Source organism: Podarcis bocagei, assembly GCF_964188305.1.
Source record: "Podarcis bocagei genome assembly, chromosome: 17".
Taxonomy (NCBI): domain Eukaryota; kingdom Metazoa; phylum Chordata; class Lepidosauria; order Squamata; family Lacertidae; genus Podarcis; species Podarcis bocagei.
In genome coordinates this window covers 27,234,889-27,247,765 of record NC_138143.1, presented here as the reverse complement: position 1 = coordinate 27,247,765, position 12,877 = coordinate 27,234,889, and the positions used below count along the sequence as shown (strand labels likewise).

Here is a 12,877-nt window from a genome sequence, read left to right as displayed (position 1 = left end):
AAAACCACTACTGCTTTTCAATCAACAATCCCCAGACAGAAAGAGACAGTTGCATTATTTCACCCAGCACCATGCTGTATAAGAAAAAGTGACAAGTCCAGAATCCCATTAAAATTGTCCTCTTTACTTTGTGGTTCAGAAAACCCCATTAAGCTGACATATATACAAATTTTTTTGCTCTGACTATAAGTGAAATGGAGCCTCGGATGCAAGTCTAAGGTGAAGTGACTCGATTCCAAATAGTACAGTGGTACCTCGGGTTACATACGCTTTAGGTTACAGACGCTTCAGGTTACAGACTCCGCTAACTCAGAAATAGTACCTCGGGTTAAGAACTTTGCTTCAGGATGAGAAGAGAAATAATGCTCTGGTGGCACAGCGGCAGCAGGAGGCCATATTAGCTAAAGTGGTCTTCAGGTTAAGAACAGTTTCAGGTTAAGAACAGACCCCCGGGACGAATTAAGTACTTAACCCGAGGTACCACTGTATTCCCTCCTCCTTTATTCTGCTGCAGAGGCAGTTTTAGGGCTCTTACAGTGTCCTCATGCCCTCCTTCCCAAAGCTGAGCAAATGCTTACAGGGCTTTGGGTTTTCTTTTAAAAAAAGGTAAAGGACCCCTGGACAGTTAAGTCCAGTCAAAGGCGACTATGGGATGTGCCACTCATCTTGCTTTCAGGTCGAGGGAGCTGGTGTTGGTCCACAGACAGCTTTCTGGGTTATGTGGCCAGCATGCCTAAACTACTTCTGGCGCAATGGGACACCGTGACGGAAACCAGAGTGCACAGAAACGCTGTTTACCTTCTTGCCTATTTATCTACTTGCACTGGCGTGCTTTGGAACTGCTAGGTTGGCAGGAGCTGGGACAGAGCAACAGGAGCTCACCCTGTCGCGGGGATTTGAACTGCCAATCTTCTGATCGGCAAGCCCAAGAGGCTCAGTGGTTTAGACCACAGCGCCACCCACGTCTACAGGGCCTCCTTCCCAATCCCTGACTCCTTTAACCCGGGCCAAGGGCTGGAGACGGTGTCAGCTTTTTAGCCTCGCACATGGCACCATATCACCAAGGTTGGAGAAACTCAGGTCCAGGGACCAAATACAACTGGCCCTTTGAGTCCTCCTCAGGCCACACTCCACACTGGCCACCATTTGGAGGACAGAGAGGGGTGTTTGAGTGTGCATAGATCCTACCTTAACGTACAAAGCACAAAGTTGCAATCATAGCTCCAACCACTTCTGCTCCTGGTCTCCACCACAAGCATGTGACCCTCAGAAATTTGCCAGTGGCTGAGAGGGGCTTGTCACTCCTGTTTCACCCCACATGCTGTTGCATCGGGAGAGCAGAGGAACATCACATTTCCTTCACCAGTGGCATCTTTGAAAAGCGCCATGGAGCTTCACCAACCCACACTGGAAAATGTCTTTAAAACAACAACAGGACATCGCGTTCCTGCACACTGGTATAGAAAGGCCGACCAAAGTGAAACAAATGCAAACCAGCTAAAGCCATCACTATTATTATTATTATTATTATTATTATTATTATTATTATGTACAGATCACCCTCTGCTGTTAAGTCCAGGTCTATCTTCAAGTTCCGGAGTGATTTCAGAGGCTTTCCCCCTTTTTGCCTGTGGGGTGACAGGGAAAACTGTGGTTGAGCAAAATATTTTCATTTCAAACCATGCCAGGGTACTGAACGCACTGCTTCCGCAAGCTCCTATATATTTATGTATCGTCTTCTACATATTTGATGAGAGTTAAGGCTTTTCTGTGGAGGACCAACAAGAATTGGGCAAGGAAGAACCCTCCTCAGAGACAATCCAGGCTTCAAACAAAAGACCTGTTAAAAAACGGCCACACAGGAAAAATCAGCAAATGGTCTCATCTACTGGCATTTTCTCATCAGTTCTATTCTAGCAAAATACTCATCGTGATGGGAGGTGCATGAGCTTGTGCGCTGCAGGGACTCTGGGGAGATGCAGCACATCTCTGAGTGCACGACACAAACAGATGCATTTCAAACAAAATCTACCATTCATTTTGAAAGCATGAATACATCAACGTGTTTTTACAGTTATATGCATCGCCCTTTCTATTATGTTTATGAGTTGGTTACATTTGGAGCCTATGTATAACACGATACGTATTATGTGCCATTATAGACTTAGTAATATTTTTGCAGAACTTGTAAAAAAAAAAAATTGTCAAGATGAAAGAGCAGGTCTGAATTTGTAGCTCTCGTAACTTGGTACAATGCTGGGAACTGGCTTTTACAAAGAAATAGATGGGAGACAGACCCACCCATGTTTAGATACTAGCAGCCAACAAACTACTTGAGTGAGCCCTTGACTTAACCTCAGAAGGGTCACTGAAATCAGTGGTTTGTTGAATATTATGCTAAATACTCCATCTTAACAATAATGCTTTTATTTCTACACCCCTTAAGTACACTTGACGCTTTCCCCATGTATAAGATGCCCTCTATTTTGGGGGACTCAAATTTAAGAAGGGGGGGGGGAGAGAAGTATTGCCCAGGGTTGCCAAGCTTTTTTAAGGGGGGGTTGCCGAAAACCACTCACCCACACACATCTCAAAATATGCTTCCCGTCTGTCCCATCGCTGACAGAAGCTGACAATCGCCTGCCCAACTGCCGGAGCATCAGCCAATCAACACCACCCATTGACGCAGCAACCAATAACATGCACAATAGCCGCTGACAGCCGAGGCAGCAACCAATGTGCACTACCCATGTATAAGACGACCCCAACTCTTTTGCATTATTTTACAAGAAAAAAACATAAGTCTTATAAATGGAAAAGTACGGTGTGTGTGTGAATTAATGTCATAACAGGCAAGTAAATGTGACCTTTCAATTAAAAATAAGGCTTTACTGATGTTTAGTTCAGCATCTTACTGTTCAGTTCTTAGCATGTTTACAGTCCCACCAAGTCCAAGAGGACTTGATCCCTAGACTACATTCTTACACACGCACAAATGTGGGAGCAAGCTCCACTGAATTTAAGTGTGGGCTTGCTTGCTCAGGCCTGAATTGTAAGACTTCAAGCGTTCTCCACAGAGAATTGGGGCTACAATCCTAACCTGCTCCTGTCTTGAATTCAATGGGACTTTCCTCTGAGTAGATGTGGTTAAGGCTGCAGCCTCAGTGAAACATCCTTACATTTCGGTTCAGAGATACTTACTTGACTCGTTTTATGACTTTATTAACCAAATGTTTGTACTGCCTTAATCGTTTCACATGAAATATTTAATGCATCAGTGAAAATGGTGAAAAGCAAATAATTAAAGCATTCCAAAGGTAATAGACAACAGAGTGAAAAGAGATTAAAACCTGCCAATGTCTACATGTCTTGGATATGCTGGTCCAATTTAAAAAAAACGCTTAGATTGCTTATGAGTAAACATGCAATGATGACCCATGAAAATGAAAGAGACTGCAAACTTTTGATTCAAGCAGCGTTATCACTGGAACTGACTTTCTTTTTTAAAAAACAATAACCATATGATTTGAAGTTTCAGTTTGAGGCTATGCTTCTCAACTGCTGATGCATGCCTTATTACAGAGACTGGAACCCTGCGGTGGTAATGCGAGTTTCTTTCAATCCCCATGTCTTGTCAGCATTTGAACAAATTGCTAGGTTGCTTCTCCATCCCTTCCCAACTAATTCAGGACGTGCAGCTGATCGGCCACAAACACGGTATGATTCCTTCCTTCTGACAGAAGCACATCTGGCCCATGAATACTTACCCCTATCAGAAAAGGGGAAAGAACTGTAGGGTTTGCGGTTTTGCTCACTACCATTACTGTTTGTTCCTTAAAGTAAGGTAAAGGTAAAGGGACCCCTGACCATTAGGTCCAGTTGTGGCCGACTCTGGGGTTGCAGCGCTCATCTCGCTTTACTGGCCGAGGGAGCCGGCATACAGCTTCCGGGTCATGTGGCCAGCATGACTAAGCTGCTTCGGACAAACCAGAGCAGCGCACGGAAACGCCGTTTACCTTCCTAACAGAGCGGTACCTATTTATCTACTTGCACTTTGACGTGCTTTTGAACTGCTATGTTGGCAGGAGCAGGGACCGAGCAACGGGAGCTCACCCCATCGTGCGGATTCGAACTGCCGACCTTCTGATCGGCAAGTCCTAGACTCTGTGGTTTAACCCACAACGCCACCCCTGTCCCTTGTTCCTTAAAGTGCTCTGAGATTATTTGGCCATGGGTGCTTCTAAAGGTACCCAGTGAATTTGGACTGCCGAAGTTGGCAAAATTAAACTGATTCGATTTTTAAAAAAATGATTAAAGATTTCTAGAATATAATGGAAATAACTGCATATTAAATAGGGGTCTTTCATGCTAGTAAGCGGTATGCAAATATTTTTGAGTAAATAAATCAAAATAATTATGTCAGTTGTAAAGCTAACATTCCCATCATTTCTAAGAGAGGTGCAAATTTAATATTTCTTCCTATTGGGAGAGCAAACAAGGAAAATACACTTTTCCAGGAAAGCAGCACTAAGCATGAATTCAGATTAGCACTTAAAAATTATGCTTCCTTAGTTGTGCTGGATAAACTCCCTTTAACGTCCTTGTTTGGGGGTGGGGGTGGGGGGCCCGCTCAGTGGCCTGCCTACCAAAATATCTAAGTGGAAACCTTCATTTTAACCTCAAAGGGAAAATACAAAAACTGCCTGGAAAATCTTATACCCCTAGAAAAGACATCTAGTCAGAAAGAGGACAAGGTAGACATCATAATGACAAAGAGATAATTCAAAAGCTTCTAAGCACAACATTACTTCTTTTCATTAGAAACGAAGGAGCCAGTGGCATTTGGGAGAATTTAGCGGAGGAGATCAATGACCTTACCTTCAGCAATCCTTGCACAAAAAGACCCGACTCGTAATGAAAGGAGGTTTCATTTCTGCAAAGCCTCGAACACTTCCTCTCTGTTAAAGTGAGAAAGAGGCACAGTGTGCGTACCATCTGTAATAAAATATCATTTTAATAGTACAGGCAGTGAAGTTTAGCCAAGAGAAAAATCAGCAGTGGTTATATATTGCACAGGAACTGGGGCAATTCTTTCAGGGATATATTTTCTAACATATATGTTCCTCCAGCATGCAAACTGCGAATTTTGTGGCCAGAGTAATGTTCTTTCTCCCCCCCCCCCTTCCAGCTTGGGTACCCACCTCCACTGGACTGTCCAGAACATCACTAGAGGAAATGTCCAGCCCACCATATTGCTGTTTGGAGACCATTTTTACAGCCTCCTTTTTTTTTTTTTTTTTGGAGCCTGAATTTGCTTCACCATAGTATCGCAACAGAAACAAATAAAACAACAACAGCCCCCTACTCCCTCTCTATGTGCGAGGGGAAAAGAACACAAGCTCAAATTCATTGTTGTTGTTGTTTAGTCGTTTAGTCGTGTCCGACTCTTCGTGACCCCATGGACCAGAGAATGTCAGGCACTCCTGTCTTCGCTCAAATTTATAGTTTCCCATTTTTTCTGATTACAGGAAACCTCTTCATTCATTAACTGTTTTTAGATTATTTTTTTGGCGCTATTGTTGATTCCCCCCACTCCCCGATCTAACAGGTAATTTATTCTAGTTGGAATCAAGTTGGAATCTAGTTGGAATCAAAATGGGAAGATTGGACTAAGTACATGTATCACTTACCACCAATATCACAAGAATGAAAATTTAAAAAAATTCAAAGGGAAAAGCAGCAATTCTGGCCTGTTTCCCCCATTGCACTTGATACATATACAAGCAATAAACAAAATCAAAGAACTGATTGCCATGTCTATAATTTCAGCTCACACACTGGTCACTCTGGTAACTGAGAAGCTCTCCTTTATAACCCATAGAAAATGCTTACCCTGTTAACTTTTTCCATACTGCTCCCCACAACTACTGAACAACCACAGGTCTGCAGGTGTGAACTGATGGCTCTGTAAATTGAACACAGATTTAAAGTAATGTACAATATTGGAGAAGCATTTGTCTGCTGGAAATTAAAACACACACACTACGAAGGCTTCTCTTTCTATTGATATGAACATTTGCAAATTTGGTAGGCAGCCTCTAATAAAATCTAACAACAACAACAACAACAATAATTTATTATTTATATCCCACCCACCTGACTGGGTTTCCCCAGCCACTCTATAATAAAATATGGCTATCTCTGCCACTGGAAATCAAATTACGACAAATCCAAAGCCAAATGTGACTTCAGACAAAAAAATTCTAAACGAAACAGATTGAATTATACACACAAAAAAGTAAGCTGACAGAAAATGTTAAGTATCTTCTCTTACAGCCTTGCTTTGCTCTTCAGTAATTACAGTAGTTTCAAAGTTAGCACCGGGGGGGGGGGGGGCTATGTATACTGCTAAGTAGATATCAGAAGGGCTTCATTATATATGCGTGTTATGATGTAACTTGGGTTCATAATAGTAAAGAAATTATAGCTGAGCAGAATATATTGCCTTTGGATTTGCACAAGTAATGCATAACCCCTATTAAATTGGGACATCTTGTTTTGGGGGACTGTGCACTTGTGCTGGTCATGTGACTCACGAGGTACAGCATCCCGGAAGATGTGCATCCCAGTTTTCGGCTTTGACATGTTGGAGGGTATGGTAATGTGCAGTGTAAGCTAAACAAGCTATAGCTTAGGGCCCCACTCACTTGGGGGCCCCAGAAAAAAAGTAAATGGAAAAAAACCTGGATATATTTTAATAAAATACAGGATAACCTCCCTTGGCTCTAAGAGATGTGCTGGATTTAACAAGGCCCAAGTTCCATTAACAGACCCTGCTTGGAACTAAATGCAATCAAACCCAAACTGTTGATGTAAATTTCTTACTTCTTCAGTAGGCTTATAATCAATTACCAGAGTTGCAAATAAAATGCAGTTACTAGTTTTCCCCAAACAAGCCAACCGTCCCCTCGCTCCGTTCCCAGACTTCAGTTTTACAAGGATTTTCACAGAAGCCATTTTTTAAACAAAAGCATACTTAAGCAGGAAACCTTCATGACAGCTATCTCCAATGTCATCATCGCTAAGGATTGTATCGCTTATCTGATTAAAAACAAGAGGAAGAGCATCTTGGGAACCACCATTGCGTGCACGTGTACTATAAAGGACAATTTTTAGTGCAAAAATGCCTGGGAGCCATAGAAAATGAGGAAATACACAATCAGAATTCTTATATACCGTTCATTTCCAGGATGAAGCCAGGACGCAAGAAGCGCTGAGCCTTAATCATGTTTCAAGCAAGTCAAGAGATTTCAAGGGTGGAAAACCATTCTCAGTCCAATGGCCACGCTCCTTCGCGGGTAATTTCCCAGGTGACACATGCCAAAAGTGGGCAGAGTTCAGGGCAAAAGTGTGCCAAGAAATCAATATAATTTTTTTAACTTTGTGCAGTAGACTAGCCTCTACACCATGGGTCGGCAACCTAAGGCCCATGGGCCACAAGCAGCCCATGGGGGTCGTTTAACCGACCCATGGACCCCCGCCACCAGCTGGGTCGGCTCCCATGCGCCGCGCTAAACTGGCACGGAGCAGAGTGGGGACCGCCTTCTGCAGCACTGGCCAGCTTCCCATTGGCTGCAGGAAGCTCCTGCAGCCAATGGGAAGATGCACACCTCCTCCGCGCCGCAAACAGCGTTGTGCGTGCGTGAGCACTCCGGCCCACCGCGGCGTCTGCGGGACCATGAACTGGCCCAAGCCACAAAAACCTTGCTGACCCCTGGTCTACACACACTCTATCCTTTCAATCTGGGACGCGGGTGGCGCTTTGGGTTAAAGCACAGAGCCTAGGACTTGCTGATCAGAAGGTCGGCGGTTCGAATCCCCACGACGGGGTGAGCTCCTGTTGCTCAGTCCCTGCTCCTGCCAACCTAGCAGTTCAAAAGCACGTCAAAGTGCAAGTAGATAAATAGGTACCACTCCAGCAGGAAGGTAAACGGAGTTTCTGTGCGCTGCTCTGGTTCGCCAGAAGCGGCTTAGTCATGCTGGCCACATGACCCGGAAGCTGTATGCCGGCTTCCTCGGCCAATAAAGCAAGATGAGCGCCGCAACCCCAGAGTCGGTCATGACTGGACCTAATGGTCAGGGGTCCCTTTACCTTTTATCCTTTCAATCTAGTAGACAAAGAGTCATTATTAGAGTTCATGGCCACATTCCTGCCAGGTCAAAACACATCAGTAAAAGACATTCCAGCATCCTGAAGATCCTACATTATGGCATTTCCCTATTTTACGACCAATCACTTTTTATAAACCTTTGCATGTAAAAAACAACAACAACTGCATACAGTTTTGGTCAAGTACAGTTAGAAAATGATTTCAAGTGCTGTCATGCTTATGAGATGGAAGCTGGTATTAACTCGGCACTCCCGAAAATCTAGAAGTATTCTTATTTACGATGTGTAATTTATTTTACCGAAGGCAGATCAAAAAGGAGAAGAATGGAAGAGCTGTTTCCTTTCATGACGCAGCTAAGATAAGGGCTTACATCTATGTCTTCTGGAGCACTTTGTGATTTCATAGATAAAAGGAGTTCCATTATAGGAATAACTTCCCCCTTCAGCACTGGAAAGCTGCTCTGGCCCTGGACAATAAATAACATTTTATGAAATAAAAAAAAGCAGAGCATGCACTTACAAAATGTGACATGAAAGGACTGGGAGGTTGTTGTTTTTTTGAAGAGAACAGAGTAATAGGGAAATAGTCAAATACTTTATTTTCCAGGTTTGTTCCAACGTAACCGCAACCAACAGAAAGATAAGCAAAAAAATCAAGAAAATAATTTTAAAACTGAATGCAATTTTAAAAACTGGATTCAGAATCTTTTTATTTTAAGACTGTTCAGTGAAAGTACCTGGGACAGATCTAGGACTTAAACTGCGAAAAGATTAAATGCAGTTAACAAATTTACTGCTGCATTTAACACTTTATCAGAAGAAAAGATATGGGGTTTCATTCCTTGTTAATTACTATTCCCCAAGTGTCCTCTACAATATTCCCCCTCTCAGCCAGATATAGCTTAAGAAGCCTGTATTGTCAGTTCTTTTGCCTGACAAACAACTAATATAGAAAAACCTTCCCTTTTTTTGTAATACCATTTTCTTTTTTGTTTTTTCTATTTAGAAAATTACATTTGTTAGGAGGCTGATAGTAGTCAGCTTGAGGAAGATACTACCTTTGTTTTTTTTAAAAAAAGACTCAAAATTCATCTAAACTGCCTTCTATAGTGAGAATAAAATATTAATCAGATTTCTACTTTGCTCCAAAATAGGCAGGGTTCTGTGTGTTAAGTTTTTCAGAATCCTCAGAGTTCCTATCACATCTTCATGGATATTGTTCTCGTATACAAAGCTTCCAGAATATCCAGGAGAATCCAAAGTAGCTCCTTCTTCGGATGGGTATGATGCAACAGGAAAGGAGCAAACACATTCATAACTCACTGAAATTAATGGAATTTGCAATCCATGTTCTTACCTTGTCTTCCAGTCTCTCTGTGCCTTCTGAGGCAGCCTTTGAAAGTGCTCTTGTCTTCCCTAAGGAATAAATCAGTATGTTTTCAGTAGGATTTTATTTTTGAGGGGGTGTTTTCTTTTTTTTTAAAGAAGGTCCTGATACATGTCTGCACATCTTAACCACGTCATACATAAAAAGACACCAGATCCACAACCTACCGTACGTTTCTGTATACTAAGTTTTTTTCTTTAAAAATTATGCTAAAAAGTGGGGGTCGTCTTATACATGGCTAGTGCATAGGGTGGGTGTTTGAGCAGCTATTTGGTGTGTTATTGGTTGACGCGTCAATGGCTGGTGTTGATTGGCTGTCGCTGTGGCAATGCGGGGGGGGGGGTGATTGCCAACTTTTCGGCGAGGGGACAGATGAGAGGCGGATTTTGCGACTTGTGCGGGTGAGCGATTTCCGGCAATCCCCCCTAGTAAAAGCTCAACAACCCTGGGTAATTCTCCCCCCCAAAAAAGTTTGAAACTTTGTGCCATCTCCCCCCATTATCTTAAATGTTCAGAATATTAGCTATTGTTCTTTGGATTTAAAAAACAGACACCACCACAAACATTGTCATGGTACCTAGCTGAGGAGTTTGTCCACGTGAAAAAGCATTTGATATTTTCCCTGAGAGCCTATGTATTACCAAGCAAGGGTATACAACATGAGGGACACCTTTATAACATCTTCAGCAATATATACATCTGTAATGCAGTACTCATTAAAACAGATTCTCATCTCAAAATGGCAACATATAATTTTGGGAAGAGTTTAGCCTGCAAGTAGATTTGAGCTGACGAGGCATGAGCTCTGCTGTTTCAAATCACTGTGCCCTAAGAAAACCACTTCTGGGATTCAAAATTTAACATGTACACTGTTAAGTGAAGAATCTTGAACAGTGGTATCTTAGTTTTTGAACGTAAAACATTCCAGAAGACCGTTCGGTAGCCTTTGATACAACTCAATTTTTTTATATGTATTTGTTGCAGTTGTGCAACACCCTTTACCATTGCCCACTTGGCAGCTGAAGCTGATGGGAGATATAAAAATGTAGTGGAAACACCGAGAACTGGGAAACACTGGCCTGCAAGGGCTCTAGTTGGAGAACAGCCTTTACCAAAGGTGTCATGGGTTTTGAAGACACTCGAACTCAGGACGAAAAGGAGAAATGTGCTAAGAGGAAGGCACACTTGAAGCCCATTTACACCCTGATGAGCAAAAGACAATACAACAAAATGCTGATATATGGGTTCCATTAAGCCCATGTTGCATGAAATATTAGCAAGACCTTAAACATCAGAGTTTACTTCCATGGGGTGCTTAGACAAAATAGACTTTCAGATGCCATAATTGGGAGACTTCTAGTTTGGGGGTGACAGGTGAGAAGCCGTAACAGGTGAGAAGAAACATCAATGCTCAGAGGTATGTGAACATAAGCACAAACAGTGCTTATGTATGTGCAGTATAAGTATGGAAATTTGGGAAACACTGGCTTGAGAGCGCTTCAGTTGGAGAACAGCCTTTACCAAAGGCGTCATGGACTTTGAAGAAGCACAAACTCAGGACAAAAGGGAGAAACGAGCTAAGAGAAAGGTGCCTTTGGCAAATCCACACCATGATCAACTCCCGCCCAGAAACCAACATCCCCACTGTGGAAGGACGTGTGGATCCAGAATTGGCTTCCACAGTCACTTACGGACTCAAACCATGTTTATGTAAGGCAATCTTACTTGGCTATGAGTGATCACCAAAGAAGAAGATGGGAGATATGGTACTTTAACCACACCAGGAGGGCATCAGAGTGGCAGAAAAACAGGTTGCCTGCCCCTCGACCCAGCCCCCTAACCAGTTCCTCTCCTGCATTACAGATCTACCCCCATCGGTGTACACACCATATATTTAAAGCACATTCCCTGGTCCCACTGAAGAATCCTGGGAACTGTAGTTTATCTGGGGTGCTGGGAGTTGTAGTTCTCTCTGGGTGCAGAGGTTCCCAGGGGTCGCTTTCCCGGTCAATGCGTGCTGTGAAAGGGACCCTCAAAGGGAGACACTGTTGCAGCTGCCCCTGTTCGGCAGAGTCACTCACCCTGGGACTTTAACGGGGGGCGGGATGCTCACCTGGAAGCGGCTACTCAGTCTCTGTGACTGCAAAGCTTCAAGGAGAGGGGAGGGGAACCCACTACCGTGGGTGCGCGCTGTCCAAGGTACTGCGCATCCCAGAGATTTGCTTGCGCGTTTTAAGAAAAAAAGGGAAGGAAGGAAGGCAAGAGTAAAGTATAGTGTCACGCAGCTCTCATTTCCGGCTCTACAATGCATTTTTTATTTTTATTTTTGCATTTTCTGCATGCGGTCAGATGCAACACAGAACAAGCCTGCATCTGTTCGCGGCTGCTAAAGCTGCAGCACCCTTTCAATTTCTTTTATTTTTGCAAAAAAAGAAGTGGAAGAATCGAAAGAAGCAGCTCCGACACAGCGAGCAGAGGTTTTTTTTTCTTTTCAATAATCACATCCCCAGTTTATAAGTAACAAAAGCCGAGGATAAGAGTTTTTCAGGACCCTCTGCTTGTCCCCGCCGTCGTTGGTGCTGCTCTGCATTTTCAGCCTTGTAGCACAACGGGCAGACATTCAACAGATAGAGTTGACAGAATAGCGCATGGGTGCAGCTAGCATTTATTTTCAAGCAAAGGACCTTCCAGCTCCGGATTTTTTTTTAACCCTTTTTAACATTTCGGTTCACTTCCACGCATGCAGGATCCTAGGATCTGTAATTGAGAGCCGGAAGTCTCTATCGAAAAGAAAGCCTTACCTCTTAGGCGTGACACTTGCCTATCCAGCGCTGCAAGAAACACGCAGGCGCGAAAGGTGGTTTGTTGCTTTTAAATGAAGTGTTCAATCTGTGGTCCGGTCTACCGGTTTCACCCAGGTGATCTGTGGCACCTCTCCCTCAAATATTCACATTGCTTTTCAATTGCATTTGTTGCTTCTTTTATTTCTCATATTGCATTTTGTTATATTACAATTGCAACGCTATGGAATTCGAATTGCATTGCAGCACAGCACAATGCATGAAGTAAGGGAAGCAATAAAAACGCAAGTCAAAACCACGCAGCTTTCTAGCACGATGCATTGCAATTGCTGCGAAATATCAGTGCACGTCAGCAATTTTCAAGTGGCCCATGGGGGTGAGTTTGGGAACCACTACTTCTCATTTTATATCAGTGGCTTGTTAATGCTCACAGGAAATGTTTGCCTGTTTGGGATGCTTCCATCAGGTTTAGTGCTGACCAGGCCTGACACACACAAATAAAGCAAGCTTTCAAGGCTT

General features: G+C 43.1%; 1 protein-coding gene across 1 annotated transcript; it reads right to left on the bottom strand.

The window, feature by feature from the left end:
• Positions 1 to 1,541: 1,541 nt before the first annotated feature.
• LOC308576987 (guanine nucleotide exchange factor C9orf72 homolog) lies at positions 1,542 to 11,790 on the bottom strand. The gene is made up of 5 exons (XM_081177121.1): positions 11,671 to 11,790; positions 8,470 to 8,637; positions 8,153 to 8,168; positions 4,879 to 4,958; positions 1,542 to 1,628 (listed from the first exon to the last, which is right to left on the bottom strand). Exons 2-5 carry the CDS (start codon positions 8,590 to 8,592, stop codon positions 1,557 to 1,559), a joined length of 291 nt encoding a protein of 96 aa, XP_081033247.1. The 5' UTR covers positions 8,593 to 8,637; positions 11,671 to 11,790; the 3' UTR covers positions 1,542 to 1,556.
• Between the last annotated feature and the right edge of the window lie 1,087 nt (positions 11,791 to 12,877).